General features: G+C 41.4%; 1 protein-coding gene across 5 annotated transcripts in view; it reads right to left on the reverse strand.

Moving 5' to 3' along the window:
* dgkh (diacylglycerol kinase eta) overlaps nucleotides 1-25,796 on the reverse strand; it is a 285,492-nt gene that overhangs the window by 39,326 nt on the left and 220,370 nt on the right. For all 5 annotated transcript variants that reach the window (XM_033032903.1, XM_033032904.1, XM_033032905.1 and 2 more), the window contains 10 exons: nucleotides 24,057-24,156; nucleotides 18,658-18,919; nucleotides 16,503-16,628; nucleotides 12,399-12,539; nucleotides 9,065-9,182; nucleotides 8,014-8,124; nucleotides 6,917-7,013; nucleotides 5,783-5,890; nucleotides 4,325-4,438; nucleotides 1,612-1,746 (listed from right to left, as the gene is read on the reverse strand). In XM_033032903.1, the coding sequence (XP_032888794.1) occupies nucleotides 1,612-1,746; nucleotides 4,325-4,438; nucleotides 5,783-5,890; nucleotides 6,917-7,013; nucleotides 8,014-8,124; nucleotides 9,065-9,182; nucleotides 12,399-12,539; nucleotides 16,503-16,628; nucleotides 18,658-18,919; nucleotides 24,057-24,156 (1,312 nt within the window). The remainder of the gene's footprint in view (nucleotides 1-1,611; nucleotides 1,747-4,324; nucleotides 4,439-5,782; nucleotides 5,891-6,916; nucleotides 7,014-8,013; nucleotides 8,125-9,064; nucleotides 9,183-12,398; nucleotides 12,540-16,502; nucleotides 16,629-18,657; nucleotides 18,920-24,056; nucleotides 24,157-25,796) is intronic.

Raw genomic sequence — 25,796 nt, forward strand, 5'->3', positions numbered from 1 at the left:
CTGTTTGCCAGATATAGGAATTATGTCTTTAAACTGGAAAGGTGCAGCGAAGATTGAAGAGGATGATACTGGGATTGGCATGCTTGAGATATAAAAATAGGCTGGATATGCTGGGACATTTTCTCTGGAATGTAGCAAATTGAGTGGCTTTATAGAGGAATATAAAATCATGCTGGGCATACATAATGTCACACTCTTTTTCCAAGGGTAGAGTAGTCTAAAATAGAGGACACAGATTTAAGATAAGAGAAACATTTGAAAAGGACTTGAGGGGCAAATTATTCACACAGAGGATGGTCAGTATATGGAAGAAGCAGACAGAGGAAGTTGTGAAGGTGTGTACAATTACAATGTTTAGAAGATATTGGACAGGTACATGGATAGGAAACGTTTACAGGGATATGGGCCAAATGCAAGCAAATGGGACTAGCCCAGGAAGGCATCCTGATTGGCATGGATGAGTTGGGCGAAAAGGCCTGTTTCCATGCTCTATGACTAAGTAACTAATTCTAACTCAGTTCTAAGAGACTAGGATCTGTACTAATCTGTAGCTTATTAACCTGCCAGTACAATTTATCTCACCTGACAACATTTATGACTCACAGAAACTTCGAGTTACGGATAGCTTTTGCAACTACTACATGTCCCTAGGATTGTGTATATTTAAAGGGAACAGTTCTCTTGCTCAGAGGAAGTAGCAATTTCTGTGGTCCGGATTCCCTGTGGTCTGGCACCAGCCAGGCCCCAAAGTGCCAGACATGGCATCAATCTGTATAAACCTGCTATTGTGTAATTACATCTTCCTGCGAGAGGTGGCACTCTAAGTCTGTATTAGAACACAAGAAAAAAGGAGCAGAGCAGGCCACTCTGTCACCCCATGGCTGATCTGCACCAGACCTCATTCTCTCTACCGTTGCCAGTTCCACATATCCCCTAATTGCCAGATCTTTTGAAAACTAACTTATCTCCTCTTTAAATATCCCCAGTGATCAGGCCTCCACAAATTCCTGAGTAGAGAATTTCAGAGATTCACCACCATCTGCGAGTAGGATTCCCTTTGCACCACTGTTCTACATGAAATCCTCCTTATATCTTTTCTGTGTTCCCTTGTTCACGACTCTCCTACTAGAGGAAAACAGCTTGACAACTACCCTGTCATAACCCTAAAAAATTCCACTAAGATCACAACTATTCTTCTAAATGCCAATCGATTTTTAGCTACTCGTAACAGGGCAATCCTCTCTTATCCCCCAGGTCCCAGGTTGTCTGTTAACCAACTCCTGTTATCCAACCAATCCTAGTTCACTGCCCCGAAGTTTCTATTATTTTTACATTTATCCAACTGAAAGAATAATTTATTTTTTACACTAAATATGTAAATCATATTAAAGTCAGTCAGGATATCAGACTTCATAACAGGAACTGTAGCTTAACTTGGAATACATTATTCTTACCTGTCCACCAAACTGCTTGCCTGCAATGCACATGAAAACTGCATGGGTATCATCGCAGCAAGTCAGATAGCAGCCTATAAAACTTCAATGGTGCAATGAATAAGAGGAGGTGAAATGATGTCTGGTGATTTAGAAATATATTCTCTTGCCTACTTACTCGGTCTCTTGTCAGCATCTGCGCTCTGTTTTTGTGCACGATTTTGATGACCCCAGGTGGCTGGATCCACGCCTCTCCATCTACCTGTACTGGCACGCCCTCATCTCCCAGAATGGTGATCTTCACAGACCGACACTGCAGAGGATGATGCCACTTTAACTTCAGTGTTTATAAGCAACTGAATAAGAACTTTCACCAACTCTTGTCACCCAAACAGCATACACTATATAATCTTAATTTATGAAATGAAGGGGAAAAATGAAGAATAATCAGCTTTAATATTCAAGCACATGGATCTGGATGAGAAAAAGAGAGGTTATTTTAGTCTAAGCTACACAGATGTTTTACAGATTGATTTTAAATTAAAGCTGAGAGTTAGTATTGTTTAACAGTCCGAAGGATGTACAATTTGGAATATTCAGGTACATTAACAGATGCAGCTATGGCTTCTAATAATATGCTGCCTTGTAGATAGTGTGGTCATGCTGTTGCAAGCATGGAAGGAAACAACCAGAATATAAGGAGGTAAAATATATAGTGCTGGAGGAACTGAGCGAGGGCCACAATGTTTTAGACTGGAAGATTAGGAATTCATCCTTAGCATATGATAGGTTTGTTCAGGAGTCAGCCAACAGTGGGAAAGAGGCTGTTCTTGAATCGTGTGGTACATGCTTTCAATCTATTGTAGTTTCTGACTGATGGGACAGGGAGGAGAAAGTAGTTTCATGCTGCATAAACACTGACAGTGAAGAACTTGGCTAAATGGTCTGCTTCAGTATGTTTATTGTACGCGAGTCATGATTCATATTTATCTTATAGGAAATATACTGCTGTGAGATTAAATTAAAACTGAATGAATTAAATAAAATCCAACTAAGGATGAATTTTAAGCGACAGTATAAACAGTCGCGTGTAACAACTTAGTACAAAATCTATGGTAGGTGTCTATTAAATGATGATGTTGAGCTATTTGTTGCCCTTTGTTAAACTAGTTGTAATCAACTAGGAACTGCCAGTTTGTGCCTTCATTTTACATCCTTTGCGACTGTGGGTCGTCCATCACATCAACAACCAGGACCACATCTAGAGGAAACAAAAACGTCCTTGATATCACACAGCATGAGTTCCCTGTAAATTATCTGATTCGTGTTCATAACAGCAGCATAATGTGGTTAATGAGTTTCAATGATATTGCATAAAGTGAATGGAAAAATTCATCTTAAATTTTAAATCAATCTGGAAGTGGCACTTGACAACTCAGTAAGGATCATGCCAAGTTCAAAGGAATACGGGATTGCTGAAAAAATGTTAGCTTAGGCAAAGGAAAGGAAACAAAATAAGCATAGTCCAAAGCAAAAAATGGCAAAAAACAAAAGCATATTGGAAAATAAGTGTCCAAGACCAGTACATAATTTGTTATACAGACAGTCCATGGGTGTTGAAAGGGTTCTGCTCCTGCGAATTTGTTTGAAACACAACTTTCTTGTAAGTTGGAAATGAACAAAGATCTTGCAGGACAAGATCACGATAACAACTGTGAAGCAGGAATGGGATGAACATCCAATAGGTGGCCTCACTGACTCAGGTGATGAATCTGCTCAACTACTCAACTTGACCCAGCCCCCAATTGTTGCAGCTCGTTCGTATGTACAGGCGTCCATAAATTAGGTGTTGATAACCACGGAGGACCTGTGTCAGCTTTAAACTAATTTAGAGTGATGTTGTTAAACAGAAATTATCTCAAATAATTCAAGAAAATTAGAGTACTGTACAGGCTGGGTACTTGAGAAAAAGACTTCAAAGACAAAATGGCTTTTAACAATTATCTCGATCAGTAAATGAGCTCGATCCAACTGGTGGTTGGTGGGTGAATGGAGGTAGTACAGAAATAGAATTTGAAGATGTTAGAAGCACATGTAATGTTAGGTAGGATTATGCTCCCTTTTGGGATATTATTTGGTGCTTCACACAAGAATAAACCTGCTGGATTGGTTGTAACAGATTCTGCTCAGGGAACTGATACTGGTCAAAAGTTCCATTATTGGAAACAGGCACTGGTTCTCTCTTCAGTTACAACAATCAATATAGTTAATTTATTATTTCAGCTGTAGACAGACTGATGGCATGCAAAGAATGGAGTGCAAATTCAGCTGCCGCTGCAGCTGTGTATGTCAGGTGGTGGAAGCAATGGGAAGAAAGGTAGCACATCAGTTTTGAATGGTGACTGTGAGGGCATCATAGTTGGCAGCAGTAGTTTGCACATTCCTCGAATCATGTGGGTTTTATCCGGGTGTTTGGTTTCCACCCACACCCGAGACATGGCTGGTACGTTAATTAACCATTGTAAATTGTCCTTGGTGTGGAGGTGAGGGGTAGAATCTGGGGGCAGTTGACGGGAATGTGAGAGCAATAAAAAGTGGGATTAACATACGATTAGTATAAATGTGGTTAATGGTTGGCATAGACTCGGCGGGTTGAAGAATCTCTTTCTTTAACTAAATTCCCAGAAGATACACTGAAAAATGGAACAACAAGTAACTACAGTACGAATGAGAACTGTGAAGAAAGGACTGGCTAAGAAGCCCGTGGTTCCATAAATCCATGCAAAGGTTCTAAACATAACAGTTCTTACATCACAGAACAACAGATAAATCATATTATATGGAAATTAGGTAACAATTATTTTGAAAGAAACTTTGACTAATAAACCCACCTGAGCTATTCTGTGATGCTGAAGCTTGATGACTCTTGATACTGCCATTTGCATACTTCCAAATACAGCCACGACTTCCAAGATCTTGTCATCAAATGAAGGAGCACCAAAGATCTAAAAGGACACATAATTCACAATTCTGGGATGGACAGAATGGCTGTGTGACTGAATACAACAGCAATTACAACTTTTACTGGTTTACCAGCCATTTGTTTTGAAAGGATGTGCAAGATTACTGTGAAAAATTGTTCTCCACTTTTGACAAACTTTTCGGAATTTGATTTTGGAGAGCAGGCCCAGTTTGTAGTTCAAGTCATTTATTACACATTTGGAGGAAGATCTAATTTTCAGAGAAGCCATTAGGACCAACCTCACACATAATCAGGGATTGATGATAGGATAATGGTAAGATTGGTGGATGAACAAAATACAGTTTTAAATTTGAAATTAAAACAGAGAATGCTGGAAAGACTCACCAGGTCGGGCAGCACTTATGGAAAGAAAATCAGTTAATGTTTCATGTTAATGTCCTTTCAGAAAGCGTTTGCTCAGATTCTCGCCTCACAGATGCTGCTGGGCCTCCACCATTTTCTGTTATATTTCAACACCTGCAATTTTTTACTTTTAGATTATATTACAGTCTTATATTTCTCAGTCTAAAGAAAGATCTCAACCCTGAATATCATCTATCCGTGTTCTCCAGAGATGCTGCTTTTTTCCCCCTCGTTACATATTGGTTATTTCTAGCCCCAGAAGCTTTATTGACAACACAAGGTTTCACAGGTTGAATAAACACAGATTAAAAGCAATAGACAGTGTTGAGACAGCAGAAAACAAATTTTATGTTGCAATTAGAAGCAAATAAAACATGTTGATTTATACAAATGGACCATGGAAGTGAGGTTTCTCACTTACAATATATCCAATGTTATGTGTTTTCAGTGAGAGATCCATCTGGTGAGGAAAGCAAGGAAATGACACGTGGTTCAATAAGTGATGGGTTCCCTGCTGTCCTTTTTGTTGAGTTTGCAACTTCTGTTCATCTTCTAGCATCAACAGAGAGGTAGCTCCAGAATAAATAGACGTGTACAGAATTGTACACCATGGGCAAGAAGCTCGGAATATAGCCTCAGCAACGTAGGCTCCTGCTCCTGGTGCCCAAGGTGGAGAGAAGCAGTAGTGTGCAAATGGGATGGAGAAGCACAGGAAATATTCAATGAAATTTAGGGAGGCATGAAAGATTGATCTTACCAGCTTCCATAAATAAAGCTGCAAGCTTATAATAAATATGATTGTCTGGACTGCAGTTGGCTTTTCAGTGTGTATGTTTTCTCCTTTTGCAGCTCAAGACCTAATACATTACAACAGTTGGTTTTTACACTGGCTAAAAAGTAAATTAATTTATTCAATGTTCCTGGTTCTCAATACAGAGCACAGACCAAACCTCACTCAACTTACATCATCTTCTTTTGTTCCGCCCCAAAAGTTAGTTCCACCAGCATAGCTTGGAATGTTTAATACAGCAATGCCTTGGAGACTGGGTAGAGGAATGTATTGTCCATCACACTGTAACACACAAAATAAATCAGTTAAGAAAATTCATATTTCAATATGACTATACCTATCCCCAATTTTGCATTCTATTCAAATTAAGATTAAGAGTGTCCACAATAAAATATTGCACTGGGAACCACTTATGTCTCTCTAAAACTGCACCAAATGACATTGAGAATACCACATGCCAGAAGGGCACAAAAAGATAGATGTAATGGGCAGATGCATAATGATGAAACAAGGCAAAGTTGTAGGAAGTGATAGCAATGCAAAATAATGGGGAAATGGAAGATGTGATTATACATGTACACATAAAAAAAGTTCAACTATTAAATTTGGAATCTTTGCCTTTATTAATAGTGTATAATATAAAAGCAAGGTAATTATTCTAAATTTTTGTCGAACACTTGTCAGGCTTAAGCTTAGGTATCGTAATTAATTCTGAGAACCTGGGAAGATGTCACATCTTTAGAGAAGTCGAGGAGATTTATTGGAAATGTAGCAGAGTTTTAGGCAAAGTCTTCTACAGATAGGACCTGCACAACTCCTAACAGAAACAGGGAGAAATAATGCCCTTCCTCATTTTTCCACCTGCTCTCAATATCCTTGAATTGATCCTCCACCTCATGTTTCTACATCCCTCACCCCAGGTGGGACCAAATAACACTAGATGTTATGAATAGAGCTTCAACATCTTCCATTCTTAAGGAACAGCTTCTCAAATGTAGGTAGTGAAACCCAGGGTCTAAATGCACGATATAGTATCAGGACTTAAAAATGGAAAATAAAAGTAACAGTATTCACATAATTCCAAGAACTACAGAAGAAATGTATGTTGTAAAATATCACAAAAAATGTCACAATTAGGTTTCAAACCATCCCCAATAGTTAATTAGAGAATTGGCCAGAGAACTCCCATGACTGTGGCATCTAGATTTGTCAAACATCGATTATTTAAGGTGGTTCATGACATCTTAATGTAATTGTATCACATGTCTTGACTGATTAGTTCAACATTATGAGAAACACAAAGCTTACCTCAAGTTGCACCTTCTGTTCTAAGTTCTTATAGGTTCGCTGTAGCAATTCCTTGGTACCAAGCACGCCATACCACATCATATTCTTTGTCCGACTTCTAAGCAAAGTACATTGACAAAATGTTCAGAAAGCTGTGAATTTGTTTCACTAATATTTCCTAGATCACACCAGAAATATCTCAAGGCCCCCCGGTTCTTCCTCGTACAGAGACCCAATCAATTTCCCTCAACTAGCGCTCTCCTCTGCCTGGCGGAACTTTCCCTCACCCTCAGCAACTTCTCTTTTGACTCCTCTCACTTTCTCAAAGTTAAAGATGTTGCCATGGGCACTCACATCCTATGCCATGGGCACTCACCTCCTATGGGATCCCACCACTAATCACATCTTCCCCGCTCCACCCCTTTCCGCCTTCCACAGAGACCAATTTGCTCCTTGATTCACTCATCCCTTCCCACCCAAACCACCGCCTCCCTAGATACTTTCCCCTGCAACCACATAAAATACAACACCTGTCCTTAAGCCTCCTCCATCAACTCCATCCAGAGACCCTGACAGTCCTTTCAGGTGAGACAAAGGTTCACATGTCCCTCTTCTAACCTTATCTACTGTATCCAGTGTTCCTGATGTGGTCTCCTGTACATCGAAGAGACCAAATGTAGACTCCGTGACAGTTTTGCTTAACACATCCTCGGTCCACTGAGGTATACAGAATCTACTGGTTGCCAACCATAAGCCCCCAGCTGATAAATGCGCAACATAGTACAGCCCGTACATACGGTCAAATGTTCGGGAGATCAGAGGGTTGGATTTTCCAGCTGCTGCAGGGCTGCAGGCATCTTTTGCCATGTTGGTGGTTAGCACAGACTCAACTGGCTGAAGGGCCTGTTTCCATGCGGCCGTGACCCTATCATCTCTGTCTCTAGCACTGAACACACATTACATAGGACGAGTCATGCTCGTACATCAGTAATCTTTAGAATGTTATGTCTCGATCACAACTGCCTGAAACTTGTAACTTAGTCCCACAGAGTAGGATTTTGTAATATAACCCTTCACCTTAATTCTCCAATGATAAAGTTAGACAGGTAGCTAGCTACCTGCATTTCTCAGGGTGCTCCTCACGCTTGTTGTTAAATTCCAAGGAGATTTTGGCATCTAATCCAATTCCAAAATAATTGTTCATAACACATTTCTCAGTGTAGCCTTCCCTGGATTGTGGAAAGAAAACACAGTTTTTGTTGCAAAAATATCAATTTAGGTGTACATTAAGCACCCATTAAAATAATCTCCCCTATAGAAAATTTACTGGTCCTTCCCAGTTTCAATTCCTGATAACTGTTCGTAAACAGAAGAGTGCGCAATGCGGAAAAGCAGTCGCAAAATGAAGTCCTACACGGCAGAAAGACAATCTTGCCGTTTCCCAAACGCTCGATCACTGTCGGACATTTGTAAACTGGGAGGACCTTAATCTGGCAAATACTCTAAGTAATATTAGCAAATACCCAGCTCATAGCCAGGACTTGCTGGCCACTTCTTACTTCCACCAGATGCGGAGCATCGGGTGAGCTGACAGTCCAGAACCCGACCAGCATCCATCATAATAGAGCGGGCTCCAGTCAGTGAGCTGCCCTCAGACGGTCTACCTTCAGACCTTGCCCAAGGGATGCTCTGACAGCCTTTGGCTATGGAAGGCTTTAAATGGTTTTTAAATATCTCTGATTAGCAGAAGCATTTATTCAACAAGATTAAAGTAATTTAAATTAAGAGTAATTAAACCATAGTAATGCACTAATAAGTAATTCAAATATAAAAATAAAGCAAAACAGGCAGGCAGTTCCCTTTTTCCACAGAGTAAGTGACCCTATTCAAAGGTTAAGGTAATTGCTCAGAGCCCGAACAGGGATTGCCAAATTTGAAGAGGACCCAGACTCAATCCTTTGCTCAGCTAGTCATTGCTTCACTGCTGGGCTCAATGGTGAGCACAATGACGGAGCAGACGGTCACATACGCTTCTGTGCAAATCTGATGACTGCACAGATGGAGCCTGAAGTGCGTTCACGTGCAAAGGACCGAGAGTTTTCATTTCCTATGACTCTCAGTCAGCACTACACAGACCATAAAAACTGGTGAAGAGATTACACTTCTTACAGAGAGTCTGGATCAGGATCAATGAACGGTGTTGCTCCAAAAGGGTCGATGTTTGCCAGTAACATTTTGCTGATGATTGAGCTTCCAGCAATTGAAGCAGCAAGTCCAGCTCGTAAACCTGTGATAATACACACACATTACATAGGTAGATAAGCTAGATAGCATAGAGATAAGCAAAATATATAGCTTACTAATACCAGGTTCCTGATAATGTTACTATAATTCATCCAGAGTAAAACATTCATTAAGTAGTTCACAGAAATATTATCAAAACAAAAACTGCATGGCCACATAACGAGTTGGGCAAAAAGCTATTCAAAGACTTTCAACACGATGCAGGCAGTAGGGAAAGAGGATTCCTGTGCTCGTGGCTGACACTGAATGCTGGAAAAAAATCCCTCTAAATCACAACCACATTGTGTTTTTCCTCGATATTACACCACAACAAATGTGCAATAAAGTTAACAATCTTTCTGAGTAATAAAACTATTCCTGACATTGCTGACATATTTGCAATGCACAGCTTTATGTTTATTCATATTCAGATAGAAAATCTAATTTAGAAGGCAATTTGCATCAAAGGAACCAGCTAGCGACACTTTAATATGACAGTACATAAAGTGGGGGGTGGCAACCAAATATATCCAAGTAACTCCATGGTACGATGGCAGAAACTTTCAAGTGGATGTTGGATAGAGTGTAAGGACTGTGCCCACTTGATATGTCCACCTCCAAGTTAACCAGTCTCCAGCAGCTAAAACATTTGTTTGTGTAATGCAACAAGTGAATAGAGCAAACCAAGCATTAAATGCAATTGGAACATCACGAAAAATTATACCTGCCAATAACAAGTTGTCCTACAACTTTAGGCTGTGCACACCATACGCAAGAAGGAGAAGATACCTGCCAATTTGAGAAAATAGCTGTCTTTACACAGCAGTGCTTGTAGGTTGCGTAAGATATTTAACATGTAGCGAGTGCGCGAATGATGCCAAACCTCACACAGTAAACAGACTGGTCTGGCTAAAAGTAGAGCACGTTCATCTGAGTAAAAAGCCTGCCATGGCCCCTGTGCTTTTAAAGTGTAATTCAACATGTTTCAGTGAACCATACGATATAATACTTGGAATTTGGAGGTTGCGAACACAGCAGAATGAGTTCCAACGGTGGTACACGGAAGTGAGGAGAAGAGAGAGCATCACAGGATCAGATGAATAGCCGTGTTTTATAGCTATATTGAGAAGAGCATCCCTTCCTATGCAATCTCTCAGGATCAAGGACGGTTTGCTTCTACTCTGGTTCTGTTGATTCTGAGGTGGCTGACGAGGCCAATCTGGGACCCATAGTCTCTTCCACGGCTAGTGCAGGAGGTGGCTGATGGTTCATTTGCTGGATCCTTCCACAGCTTACACAGGGTTTATGCTCTCGATGCATGGCCTCAGGTTGTCAACACCATCTTCTCCATGCTCCTTCACCGTTTTGAGCGATGATCAGCCAGAGATTCCCATGTGCCAGTGGGATGTTATATTTCTTTTGCACCAATATCTCAATTCTTTTTCTCTCTCTGCCACTCAGACAATTACTATTTTCTTAGTGTTAAGGGTTTCCTTTATACACGGACATCCAATTCTTCTACAGCATCATTCTCCAGCAGGATTGTTATTGGGATGTTATAATATACATGGAAACTTTCAGCTCCTCCTTGAATCATTTACTCAGTCTATGTCTTTTTATGAGACCGCTTACAATGTCCTTTACGAAGCATTCATCAGTAAAACTACACCCTGATTGTTGAACACCTATACAAATTTCACTAGAATTGCGGTTGGAAACTTGAACCGTGCAAGAAACAGGGGGAAATATAGGGGAACTATTTAATGCACATGAAGACAGATAAACTTTTCACCTGGTATATTCAACAGCTATTGATGTTATGGTCAATATGAAAGCATAATCAAAGATAATTGAAGATTAAATCATGACTGCTTGCACACAAGAAGGAATCAAGCATTTCCTGTTTTAAAAATCTACTTGCTGCCATTTAATTAAGACCTGTTATTATCTCAGCTTTGATAATTCATCATTGCCAGTTGGCTGTCTGATCTTTGATGCTGTGGATCTGAAATGTTCTGAAAAATTGGAGACATGGGCTTTCAACCTCGAAGAGATGAAAAGAGGTGATGGAAATTTATTGCAAAGGTTTATAAAATTGTAACCAATGTAGAAAAGCTTCTTAGATTAAATTGTGAGATCCAATAATGAAAGGTAAATTCAAGATTGATAACAGGGAAGTCTGCTTTAACTGACGAATGGCTAACAGTTGGAATGAAATCCCAGAGAGAGATGAAGCTCTGCAAAGGTTACTGCAAAGGTGCAAAGATGGGCGGGGGTGAGACTGTACAGTACCCCAATGGATGAAGTAAGGTGAGACAAGTGAGATGCACTGTTTAACTAAATCCATCCAGTCCATCAATTATCCCTGTGCTCACTGACCTACAACAGTTCAAGTACAGCCACTCTCAATATTGCCTTCAAACTCCTCTTTAAGATCATCCCACCCCATCACATAAGCTCCTCCAGCTGTCGCAATGGGCTAAGTGTTCGGCTGGCGACCGGAAGGTAGCCGGTTCGAATCCCGCTTGGAGTGCATACTGTCGTTGTGTCCTTGGGCAAGACACTTCACCCATCTTTGCCTGTGTGTGAATGTGTGTGAGTGATTGGTGGTGGTCGGAGGGGCTGTAGGCGCAGATTAGCAGCCACGCTTCCGTCAGTCTGCCCCAGGGCAGCTGTGGCTACAGAGGTAGCTCACCACCACCGAGTGTGACTGAGGAGTGTATGAATAATGCGATGTAAAGCGCCTTGAGTATTCTAGAAAGGCGCTATATAAATCCCATCCATTATTATTATTATTATAACCCCCTGCAATATCTGCTCTCGTGCATCATCTCCAAGTTTAATCATTCCATTATCTCCACGTCAGCTGTCTTAGCCCCAAGTTGCAGACTCCCTTCTCCAAGCTCCTCCTGTCAAAACCGACTTCTTTTTGTATCGATTCTCTGAGGTGCTTTGGGAGATTTTGTTAAAACCCCTTTACAAATGCAAAATGTTGTGCCTGAACCTGTGATTTTGGAACAGAATTTCTAAAGTCACCTATGTCGCATATTTAAGATTTAGCTTCTTTACGGTAGGATTACAAGTATTAAACCATACGTTTTGCATTCTACATTATGGCATCCACCTAGAAAAACAAACATAGTTCTGATACACGTTTAATGTTTATTGCTCCTTTCTATATCTTTGTGCAACCTCATCCCGGTCTGAGCATGCTGTGTACCTGGGCAGATGATTCTAGTATTCAGCACCGGGAGATTTTCCTTGCTAGCAGTTAATGGCGAGGTTGTAAATGGACCAGTGTAGGAAGTGGTGGTGCGATGGATTCGTCTCTCTGGAGGGGATCTCTGAGCAGACCGGAAAGCTGAAATAACAAAAAATATATATTATTCAATAGATACTACCGAACATTAAACAAGAGAAAGAGAAGGATGTTGGAAGCATGCAGAGCAGCATTGGTGCGCATTGCATGGGAAAGGCACAAGGTAGCAGGGGTTTGGTAAGCAAAAACATATCAAATAAAAGAGGAGATGGCGAGAGATAGTAAGAGGTAGTCGGGGCAGGGAAATGGAGAGAACATCAAAGGATTTTCAATCAACTAAATAATCTTTCTTGAAAAACATTGTAAACAGCAATATATATATATATATATCTATACTATCAACACATTAAATAATGCCCTTTGTGTTTATAATTCTTCATCACTGATTAATTAATCAAGTATGAACAATAATCCAATAATTCTGGTAAATGTATACGCCTCCTTTTGTTTAATTCTCATACATTCTGTCACATTTCCTATGCAAGACAATCAGTCTATGCATTTATTCCAGGGCTCAGCTGAAAAATACCATCACCTAATGCATCAGTAAAAATGTAAAATTCAATTCAGTCCATCATACGGAAACGGTAATGAACAGTGCCTCCAAAAATTGACAATTGATGCAAAGACTGCAGAGAGTCACTGCACACCTTTGAAACCTTTTATTTTCTAACAGTGGAATAAAAAAGTAACAAGGTCATATTAAACCTTGATTAGGCCAAACTTAAAAGAAATTGGGTCTCCATATTATAATGTAGGATTTCAGCAATGTGATTGAGAACCATTATGGCAGCTGAACAATACCCTACCCGTTCACTGTAAGAACCTCACATTTGAAAGGTATTTCCAAGCAGAGTTGCAATCAATTTTTTCCCATCTCCTCGAGATTTTAAGGCCTGAAAAAAGGCCCAATGTTGGCAGGTTTCCTGGGGCTATAGTTTTTAAAGGAAAGGAATCTATGCTATCTTCCAATAGAGACATGGGAAATGGAGCATAAAGAGCCTGTCCCACTTAGGCGATTTTTTCGGCGACTGTCACAGTCGTAGCAGGTCGCCGAAAAAGCGTCGACTGGTCCCCCGCCCGATGACAATGTCTACGACAAGCTAGAACAAGCTATAACAACCTATCACCTAGTCGACATCAAGCTACCGACAACCGGCGACCCATTAGGACTTCCGCCTACGACAACCTACGACAACCAAAGTCAACCTACGTCCACCCCCGATAAACTATGACAAGCAATGACCCTGTCGACGACAACTGAAGGCAACTGAAGACAATTCAATCGCTGGTACCTGTCGCCGTTGACGTAGGTTGACGTAGGTAGTCGCCAATGGAATTCACCGAAGTCAGCACCCGGTGACAACCAACGTCACATGGCAACAACCTGCATCATCCTGGCGACAACGTACGTCAAGCCCACAGTCTCCGAAAGGTTTTGAACATTTCAAAATCCAGCGGTGCCCAGAAAAACATTACGACTCTTTAGGCGACTGGATGAGACTACTCACGACCATACAGGCATTACCCCGCCTAAGTGGGACAGGGGCTTAACAATTTACAATTTACAAAGGTGGTTCAAAGTTGTAAAGATGCTGCCATGAGATAGAAATAGGTTCAGTAAATGTTCAAAAATGTTGACAGATGTAGTATAATTTGTGGAAGTGTAAAATCATCAACCATGTTTGAAAAAATTGGAAAAGCAGAATCCCTTTTTCAAGGCAAGAGTCTAGTAAATGATGGTATTCATTCAAAAAATCCATGATTCTTGAACAACAATAGAGCAAGTTAACATGCAAGCACAAGAAGCAATGGGAACGCAAATGATAAGTAGGCTTTTAATGCAAGGAGACTGAAGAATAGAAGTCTTATTGTAATTACTATTTTATATTCCTTTGTGAAATTTGGATAGACTTGCCTTTGAGGGGTGATAAAACAATATATTAGATTAATTCTTGGGATAGATTGCCTTTATTGAGCACAGATCAAATAGAATTGGCCTGAACTCAATGGAGCTTACAGGAATGAGAGGCAATCTCACCGAAATGCTTGAAATTCTTGAGAGTACTTGACAAGGTAGATGGAGACACAACAAACTGCAGATGCTGGAATCTCAAGCAAAAAAGGTACTGGAGAAATTCAGCAGGTGAGGCAATAATTGAGGAGGGAATGGACAACAATGTTTTGGGTCGAGGTCCTTCTTCAGACTGATTGGAATAGGGGGGAGACACCTGGAAAAGCAGCATGGGCGAGATAATGTTTGGGAAGTGATAGATGGATACAGGTGAGGGGATCTGATTGGCAGATGGGTGGAATAAGTGACAAATGCTAGAGATGAAATGGTGTAAGATAGGGACAGGAGAGAAGTGAAATGTAAAATGGAAGGAGAGATAGTTTAGAGATACAGCACAGAAACAGGCCCTTCGGCCCACCGGGTCCGTGCTGACCAGCGAATCCCCGCACATTAACACTATCCAACACCCACTAGGGACAATTTTTACATTTATCGAGCCAATTAACCTACAAACCTGTACATATTTGGAATGTGGGAGGAAACTGGAGATCTTGGTGAAAACCCACGCAGGTCACGGGGAGAATGTACAAACTCCGTACAGACAGCACCCATAGTCGGGATTGAACCCGGGTATCCAGCGCTGCATTCGCTGTAAGGCAGCAACTCTACCGCTGCGCCACCGTGACTGCCCCATATGGGTGGGAGGGGATAGTTGGGAGGGAAAGAGTGGGGTGAAAAGGAAAACGGGAGAAAGGAGAAGTGTTACTGGTTGTGGGGAGTGGGTAGGCAGTGGAAGAAATGGTAGAATTGTTTTTCCTGTGTGTGGAATTTACAATATGTAATCATTGTGTCAGGATAAAAGTGAGATGTAGGGTAGTCGATCTTTGAAATGATCTGTCAGAGAGAGATGTGGGCCATCAGCTGATGAGAATTTTGGACATAAATTAAAGGTGAGGTGATGTGAATGGATTATGAACGGCAACACTTGCTGGAGAAGCCACGTGGATACTTGTGCGCCCACCCTGAGTATCTGTGTTACTCAGATGATGGCTAAAACACAGAACTTCAACAGTTTAGGTGAACACCATGGATATATTTTTTAACAAAGCTCGATATGAAGGTGAACAAAAAAAATAAATTAATGCTGATGTTAATAGGAAACAAAGTGGAAAGGACTGCAGGTGGACCAGTGACATGGATCATTAACAGAAAGATCATGTAAGCTGAATCACCTGTTTCAATGTCCTAAATTTAAGGTAGTCCATTGTGAAGCCTCTGTAATATTTTAGTACAGCAGACTCTTTGCACCACATCCCACTAATATCCCTACCTTTTCTCCACAGCAACTGGGAATTTTGGACAATGGGTACATGGTAGCTGTAGCCTCCATGGGACATAACAGGTAGTTCATTAGTTAACCATTAGTTTAATGATCCAGTTGAACTGATCTTGCATAGACAATGTACTAACACCAGTTGTGTCAAGGTAAGGCTGTCTATTTTTCTCTCTGTTCTTCCAAAAGCTTTCGTCATATAAGTATTAATACAAGTTGCCAAGTGTAATCCAGTTTGAGATGACAACTCACATCAATTTGGACTCTTCCACTTTGTCTCCATGGCTACCTTAAATTACTACACCACAAATGCACTTCACCACAATAAGGCATAATGTATAAGAGGTGGAAATTACTCCACCACTACAGTTCTTAATTTTCCCCCGAAGGGGGTTCTTCCTAGACCAGAACAGCATCCGTTCTCAGTTGCCCATTAACCAAACATGAGCTTGCTGACATGTTCTCAGACTTCAAAAACATGCTTAGGATAGTGGCATGTAAACATTATGGAGATTTGATCAATGAGAGGAAAGCTGATAAAGCCCTGAGACACAGGCGTCATGATCTGCATATGATCGTGCTAATATCACGATATGATCGCGTTAATATCTCCATGAAATAAACAATCTTTTTTGGAAGAAGGATGAAGAAATCATACTGCTCTGTATGTCGGTATCCTTAGTCTCATCTTCTTCCTTTTCCTCCTCCTTCAAGTCCTCCTCAATGTTCTTTTTCAGTTCAACTTCAGTCTGTTCTTGCGTGTGAGCATTCTGTTCATCCACAACTGCAAGAAAGAGCCATCGGTTAAACACAGTGGGAGGGAGGTACTGACACCATGAAAGTTATAGGCTGTCAAAATTCTGAGGACTGTAAATGTTTCTGGCACTATCCCAGGTCAGGAACATTTTAAGACTATTACAATTGAGATAAGTATTTTCAAGAATTAAAAGTGTTATTTGTGAAATGTAATTTTATTGCATGCAGTACTGGTTGCCCCACTACAGGAAGGATGTGGAAACTTTGATAAAGGATACAGAGAAAGTTTCCCAGAAAGATGCCTGGATTAGGGGGTGTTAGCAACAGGGAAAGGTTGGACAGATAGTTTTCACTGGAATGCTGAAGATTGAGGAGAGACCTGACAGACGCATATACAAATAATTAAGAGGCATAAAAAAGGATAGACAGTCAGAACCTTTTTTCCCAGGATTGAAAAATCAAATACCAGTGGGCATAAGTAAAGTGGGAGGGGACATTTTTAAAAGATACGTGCAGGACAAGTTTTTTAAAACAGTGGGCGGTGAGTGCCTGGATCACATTGCTGGGAATGGTGATGAAGGCAACGAGAGTGGCATTTAAGAGATTTTTGGAACGGTAGAAATTGGAAGAAATTGGATTATGCACAAACAGATAAGAGTTGATGTTGGCATCATGCTCTGCAGAGACAAGGTGGGCCAAGGGTTTGTTCATGTACTGTTCAATGGTCTATGCATTCTTAACCACAGGCATTTAGCAGCAACATTTGGGCCAAGAAGTTGGCCAGGTACTTCAAGTTCTACTGTTCATTAAGATCATGTCTAATCATGTGCCTTAACACCCCGCTCCTTATCCCTTCAGGTCCAAAAAACCCCAGCCTTGTAAATACCCAATGATATAAACATTGAATTCTCCATCTTCAGTTGATTTTTACAAATGCCTTCCATGCCCCTCCCCTTTCTTGCCCCAAATTTCCACCCTCCTCTCCTCCTTACTATTCCCCCCACTCCCTTCCCCTGAAACTTGGCTGACCTTGCACCAGTTTCCCCTCCCCTCCACTAAAGGTCCGTTAACCAGCTTCACATTTATGTATCCCTCTTGGACGCACACCTCTCTCTATCCAACAATCGACCTATAATGTAGGATAACCTCTGGCCTGAGGTTAACTGTTGCCGGCCCCGACTCGTCCTGGGTTTTTCTTTTCGTTTCCACTTGTTTTTCCCACAATTCAGTTTACAATTGGTGTGAAGAATGGCCCCGACACGAAACGTCACTTATCCAATTTCTCCAGAGATGCTGCCTGACCCGCTGAGTTGCTCCAGCATTTTATGTCTATATTTGGTATAAACCAGCATCTGCAGTTCCTTTTTATTACCAACAGATTGGGAGCTGTGTTGTAAGTGTCACATGAGCTTGCACAATAAGTAAATTGTTAGAAGATAGACACAAAATGCTGGAGTAACTCAGCATCTCTGGAGAGAAGAAATGGGTGACATTTCAGGTCATGACCCTTCTTCAGCCCAACCCGAAATGTCACCCATTCCTTCTCTCCAGAGATGATGCCTGTCCCGCTGAGTTACTTCAGCATTTTGTGTCTATCTTCAATTAAAACCAGCATGTGCAGTTCTTTCCTACTCGTTAGAAGATATTGTGCTGCTATTAGTACAAGTGTTGAAAGTAATCCATTACTTACAAAAAACAATCATATTTCAGTAGTTGATGATTAATTGTCATCAGAATCTGGGACTATTAAAATGCCCAAACAATTTATATGGGCATTAAAGATTGATAGGTCTGGGTGATTTGTAACTGTAACTGTAACTGTGTACACTGTAACTGTACTGTGTACACTGTAACCTTAATATACCCTCTCAAAATGATCTCTAAAATCCATGTTCACTTCACAAGAGGAATTGTTAATTAGGAATAATTAATTCTCAAAATTAATCAGTACAGGAAAAATTGTCAAAAAAGCTAACCTAGACTTTGTGCAACTTTCAAAATTCTTTTGGATCAATGGATAATAACTGGAACCAAAGAATTGCTGCACTGCGCTGTACCTTTCTCTGCTTGTTCGATGATCTGTCTCACTGCCTTTTTTAGGCTGTTTGCCCGAAGCATAAGTTGCTCCCTTGACTTGAATTTCGGGGTGGAAGACCTCGGTGGTATGTGCTCCACGAATAAGGATTCTTCACTGGACTCTTCTTCTTCACCTTCCTCCTCCACAATAGGTGGTGTTGTGCAATGGTGGCTTTTGGTGGCTTGGGATTCGTCACTGAGGGTCAGCAGCAGAGAGTCCAGCTTCTCATTCAGCGCCGAACACTGGCAAGAGAAAGTAATAAACTACGTCAGGTCCTAATGAGATTCAAAATACTTTTATAACTGTGAGCTGCCTGTTTTCTCCCCAAAATGTACTTCATTTATAATCATATCAATAATAAATACAATCGAGATATGTCTTTTCCACTCCCATTCATCAACGCCACTCATGTTTACTCCATAAATATTGCATCTGTGAAGTGTTTGAGAGATTATTATACATGGCCCAGCCCCTTATTGTCCTAGAAACCTAGGTTGGGACATCCCCACAGCGGTACTGTGCTTCAAAGCGTTGCTCTGCACCGAGCAGCATAGTGGAACCATTAGTAGAGTTGTTGCTTTGCACCAGCAGAGACACAAGGTTTATTCCTATCCTCAGCGTGTCAGGCAGTGTCTCTGGAGGGAGATGGACAGGTGACCTTTCAGGTCAGAAACCTCCTCCAGGCTGATGGAGTGGGGGATGGTGGGGGTGTTGGGGGAGGGGGGGGGGGGAGTAAACTGATAAAGAGAGGTAGAGGTGGGACAAAAGCTGGCAAGTTGGGTACCAGGAGGGAGTCGGAATGAAATGCTACGACAAAGAGAGGAATATGGGTGGAAGGGTGTGAGGAGATGGGAAAAGAAGGGGGATGAAAGGAAAAGACGGTACTCAAGAACAACAGTTTTGGTCTATTTCATGTCTTTAGTCAAAGTAACTGACCCAAGAATGTGAAGTAAACTAAAAGTTGTCAAGTGTGCTACCAGCTCATCACTCATATCCTTGCTACAAAATGCAGAGCATTTGTTAAACAGTATGAAATTGTGTAATCAGTGTGATTGAGGTGTAGTCTAATCCACATTGTGGATGCCCAGCTATAGAATTCATTCAAAACACAGATTACCAGAATTCTGCACATTAAGGGCGTCAGTGTATTGTGGGAATTATGCTGGGAAACGACACTGGAGTAGATCAGCCATAATCTAAATGAAAGGCAGAGCAGACTCAAGGGGCTGCAAGGCCATTTCCTGCAACACATTCTTATGCTTATGATTTATCAGGCATGACCCGGCCAAGAACCTGGACTTTGCTGCCCGACTCCACCGATTCCACCGAGCACACCCATCTATCTCACAAACAGGCAACTCCCTCCACACACCAACTCTTGGGCCCGAGCAGGAATGGGCTACATACCTAGAAAACATAGGAGACCTACTGGACTGTAAATGAGACTGAAACGATGAGATTTCATGTCCCCCCTCACTAGCATATTGTGGCAAACTCCAAGCTGTTGAAAACAACCTGGATGAACAAGGGTCTCAACCTGAAACATCATCCGTTCCTTCTTTCCAGAGATGCTGCCTGTCCCATTGAGTTACTCCAGCATTTTGTGTCTATTTATGGATGAACTGACATGTAGACTCAACAACCTTAGAAAACTGTGGACTGCTGTGCTCTCTGTATTACAGAAACATGACTCATCTGGCTGTGCCATTCATCCCGAGGGCTTCTTACTTCACCAAATGAACTGTATGCTGTCCTCAGGTAAGGTTAGGGGCAGAAAAGTTCTGCTTCCTAATTAACTCCTCATGGTGCTGGCTTGTGGTGGTCCTTTGAAACTATAGCTTTGAAACAAAGTACCTTGAGGCCTTATTCATAATAGCCGGGAACTTCAATCAGGCCAACCTCAAGAGTGTGCTATCAAAAATCTATCAGCATGTTTCTTGGTCAACCAGAGGCCCAAACACCGTCAACACAACCATCAAAAATGTATACCACTCCATTCCCCGACTGAACTTTGGTAAATCTAACCACTTGGCTGTGCTCTGTGCTTCTGCTCTCTCCTTAAAAGCAGAAACTAAAGCTGGAGGATTCTGCCTGGAAAGTCCTAGAGTACTGGACTGAGGAAACAGACCAGATCCTTCACAACTGTTTTGAGTCGGCAAACTTGTCCATATTCATGGACTGAGTAGTCCATTGTCGTTCATTGGTAAGTGCGTGGAGGAAAGCAAAGGAGACAATTACGAATGTACTCCAACTGGAAAACCTTAGATAAATCGCGAGATAAATTCCCAGGTGAAATCCAAGTTCACAGAGTTCGTCAAATAATTCCCAAGGGGTACAGGAAATCCTTTCATGACCTTTGTTATGTCATCAAGGATGCGAGAGGGAATTCCAGCCCAAGCTAGAGTCTCAAGGTAACCTCATGGATACCCGCTAATTGTGGCAAGGCTTGCATGCTGTAACGGGCAACATAGGGGATGCCCTATAGCTGGGCATCCAAAATCTGGATTAGACTACACATCAGCATTACACAATTTAGAACTAACAAATGCTCTGCATTTTGTCGCAAGGATATGAGTAATGAGCTAGTAATGAGAAGGATATGAGTAATTTAGCGGCGACTAGAATGAAGCCGCCTTGGAGAGTAGCGAGAATTTTCGTGCCGTAGGTGGGTCGCCAGGAGGACCTAGTGGGTTGCCAGGAGGTCGAAAGAAGGTTCTCTTAGGTTCTCGTAGGTTGTAGCCGGTGCTGACCGATGAATTTCATTGGCTCATTGGGAAACAAAAAACATAAGTAGTAGTTTTCAGAACCAAGGATTACCGACCGGTAATATTAATGTCCGCCGAGCTTCACAGCCGTGTATCTCCGGCTTCTTAAAAGTTGTCTCCACTTCTTCTCCCCCTCTCTCTCACCCCCTCTTTTAAAGGACTTACCATACACTGTACTTTCCGCTCTTGTATCTTAGCTTTTTAGCTTCTTAATTATAGCGCCAATCTTCCTGTTCATCGTGGTGTGTGAGTCTGTATCACCTTGGCCTTGCACCGTGTGAATTTCACTCAGACAGCGCTGAATGAAAAGCCCTGTCCCACACCTTCTGGTGAAGGAAGTGATGTGTGCGCATGTCTCCGGAGCTCCCGCGACAACAGCTGCGTCCTCTGGACTGGAGGGCCGCAGCTTCGGCGGCTTCGACCACATCACTTCCTTCACCGCGGGACTGACATCACTTACCATCACCCGGCGGGGTCACAACATCCAAAGCCTGGATCGCCTCGGCGCAGAGGGAGAATAAGAAGGGAAGAGACAAAGACTTAAGACGTTTGCCTTCCATCACAGTGAGGAGTATTCAACTCACTGTGGTGGATGTTAATTTGCGTTTTTTGTGTGTTTTTGTCATTTTTTAAAACTATATGTAGGACTGCAAGGCAACGAAATTTCGTTCAGACCGCAAGGTCTGAATGACAATAAAGGCTACTTTGACTTTGACTTTTCCACTCTGACAGTCGCCGTTGCAGTTGTCAGTTTTTCAGGCGACTGCCGGCAACTTGACAGTCACCGGCAGTCGCCTGAAAAATCGCCTAAGTGGGACAGGCCCATTACTATACTCCAGCTCCAAGGTGTAAATATCACCAACCATTTGTCCTGGACTAATCACACTGATGCTACAGCTAAAAATAAACCAGCGCCTCTACTTCCTCTGGAGACTAAGGAAGTCCGGCATGTCTGCGCACCTCTTAACAACTTTTACAGATCCACCACAGAAAGCATACAATCATGTTGCCTCACAGCTTGGTTTTGGAGCTCTGCTCAAGACAAGAAACTGCAAAGAATTATGGATTCTTAAAAGTTGTCTCCACTTCTTCTCCCCCCTTCTCTCACCCCCTCTTTTAAAGGACTTACCATACACTGTACTTTCCGCTCTAGTATCTTTGCTTTTTAGCTTCTTAATTATAGCGCCATTACACAGTCCAGAGTGCTACCATCGACTCCATCTATACTTCAAACTGCCTCAGGAAACCAACCAAGACAATCAAGGATTATGAATGGGATGTTTAGAAGAGGTGCACTTTTAGATTTAAAAGATTCCATGGCATGGCTTTGTAGATCAACTCTCCACCGCCTTTGTAACATTCAATCCTCAATCTAAATCATACGTTATTTGGTCATTTTAACAGTGCTATTTTGTGGGAACTTGCTCTGTGTAAATTAACCTACACTTTCTGCAGTGTAGCAACGACAATACTTCAAAGTATTCCAGTGAAATTAGCCTCCTTTGAGATCACCGAGACCTTGAAAAGTTCTGTATAAAACGTGTCTTCTTCCTCTTCATTGCTTTAACTGGCAGTTCACAAATTGTCAAGATTAAGGATAGATTGTCACTACTGGATGCCAGAGTTTAAATCTGCCAGTTTCATTTGTCAACTTCAATTCTCCTGCAACATCTCATGATTGGAGGTAACAGGCCGATGAAGTGCCTCCTGGGTGCTTTTGTCACTTGTTTACTTCGGGAAGGGTTTCTTGGGTTTCCTGAGCTAAATAAGGAACTCAAGTTTTGAAATTCAGAGAGTATTCTCCATCTACATGCTGTCTTCGGAAAGCAGGCAACATAATGAAGGAGTATTTTCACCTTCTGAATTCTACTCTCCTCTCACATTGGGCAGAATATACAAATACTTAAAAGCACATAACATCAGATTCAGGAACAGCTTCTTTCCTGCTATTATAAGACTACTGAATGGTCCACCACTCCCCCCCCCCTTCCTAAGTGTGGTTTCAATCTTCCTCCTCTAAGTGTAGTTTCAATCTTCCACCCTACCTCATTGCGGATCTTGCACTTTTCCTCTGTAACTTTGACGTTATAATGCTGTAACACTATATTTGCCACGGGATTTATCTCTTTGGACTACCTGGTGTACGCATGCATGGCTTGATTGTACTCATGTATAATGTGCTTGACTGGATAACGTGCAATGTTAATTACTGTAACTCTGCACATGTGACAATAATAAACAAATACCAATATTAATGTGAATCACACAGATTTAAAATCATATTGGATATATAACACTGAATTATGCAGTTTCGCCCAACCAGGGCATTCTGTTATTCATTTTTCAAATGCACAACAGCCCTAATCCCAAGTGCCGGCACTATGACAGTGCAGCTAAGATAACCAACAGGATAGCCATTTAACATTTCACATGAGAAAAAAGCCCCCTTGACCAGTTTTCCATGAGTATCACAGTGCTGTGAACATAGATTTTGCCCACAGCCCTCTGACTCTGCATGGCTACTGATCAGAATTTCCACTTTTGACGATTTGGAATGCACTCTGGGAGTGCAAGTGTTCCGCCAATTTCTAAAAATAACACATGTGATTCTTACTTTATTTGCCAGTGTTTCACTCTCTTCTGTATTTTCATTGGCCTTTTCGTACGATTTACCAACTTTGGCAACAAAGTCCTTCACAGTTTCACACAGAATTCTAGTAGGAAAAAAAATTGAAAATTGCTCTAATTACATTCATGCTGTTCAATACCGTCAAGTCTGATTGCCTGGAGACCTCCAGGCAGCAACCATCCCCTGTCATCATCTTCCTGGCACTAGCCACAAGGAAGAGTGGCAAGTGCATTCTCAGTGGTTTCTCCATAACCCCATTGGGAAATTGCTGTTTTTACCCCATGTCCAATATTTGTCAAACTTATAAAACATTATGATAAAACACCAAACAATTGATTTTTTTCTCTCGTGTCCCTGAGTAGCTGAGTCCTGGAGATTAGTTTAAAATTTACTTCAGCATTGGCAACCTTACTCAAGGTTTGGTGGTAGGATGAAAAACAAACAACTAGTGACAGATGAAATTTAATCCAGACAAGTGAAGGGTAATGCACTTCAGAAGGTCAAATTCTAATAGGATGTTGAATAAATGGCAGGAGTATTAATGTACAGAGAGACCTTGAGGTGCAAGTCAATAGTTCCCTGAAAGTGGTAATACAGGACAGGATAATGAAGAAGTAATTTCGTATGCTTGTCTTTGTAGGCCAAGGCATTGAGTATAAAAGTTGCGGAGTCATACTGTGCAAGAAGAATGTGGTGATGATAAGAGATAGTGCTGAAGAGATTCACCCAATGGAATAGGGAGGAATAGAGGGAATCACTGTAATAGAGGGCTGCAGTTATAAGGAAAGGTTGGATAGGCTGGGTTTATTTTTATTGGAATAAGGGGGGGGCCGAGGAGTGATCTTACAGAAGTTTACAACATTTTGTGGGCAGAGATTGGATAGTCTGAATCTTTTTCTCCACAAAAGGGAGTCTAAAACTAGAGGCACAGGTTTATGGTAAGAGGGGATAAGTTTAAAGGAGATCTGAAAGGCAAGTTTACCACACAGAGAATGTTAATTTCTGCCTCAGGAGGTGAGAGAGACAGGTACAATCACAATGCTTAAAGCTGCTTAAAGGGCATTTAGATAGGTACTTGAAAAGGAAAGGTACAGAGGGATATGGATCTTATGCAGGCAGATGGAATTAGCACAGATAAACACCACGGTCAACTTGGACAAGGTGTGCTGAAATGGCCCATTTCTATGTTGTTTGATTCTATGATAAAAGATGGCCCACACCAACAGCAACCTGCAAGGACTGTCTTTTAACATTTATTGTATTAATTTGTACACAATTGTCACTTGTTTAACAATACATAATTAATACAAAGGACCAGAATTGCACAATGGAACATTGTTTCAATTAACATTCATCAAAGATATCATTGAATATTAAACAGAACGAGATGAGTGGTGAATTAGAATACAGTGGCTTGAACTGGCCAAACAGTAATTGCATGATGCTCTCACCAATGTGCTCATGTATCATTATACTCGATCATCAACAAAAGCATGAATTAGGTTATACCTCCCAGCCAATAAGTATTATGAACAGACAATTAATCTTAAATTCATGAGGGCATTAGAATATCTGATGACAACACAACCAACATACCACCAACCCCACTTTCACTTTGATCCAGAGTGCCTTTGCACCACGGTTTTTGTTGTGTGTGATCGATTCTGGTTCTTTCAAGTTAAACAAAGTGACATAACATTAAGTCAATAACTTTGAATAAGGCGA

Source organism: Amblyraja radiata, chromosome 14, assembly GCF_010909765.2.
Source record: "Amblyraja radiata isolate CabotCenter1 chromosome 14, sAmbRad1.1.pri, whole genome shotgun sequence".
Lineage (NCBI taxonomy): Eukaryota > Metazoa > Chordata > Chondrichthyes > Rajiformes > Rajidae > Amblyraja > Amblyraja radiata.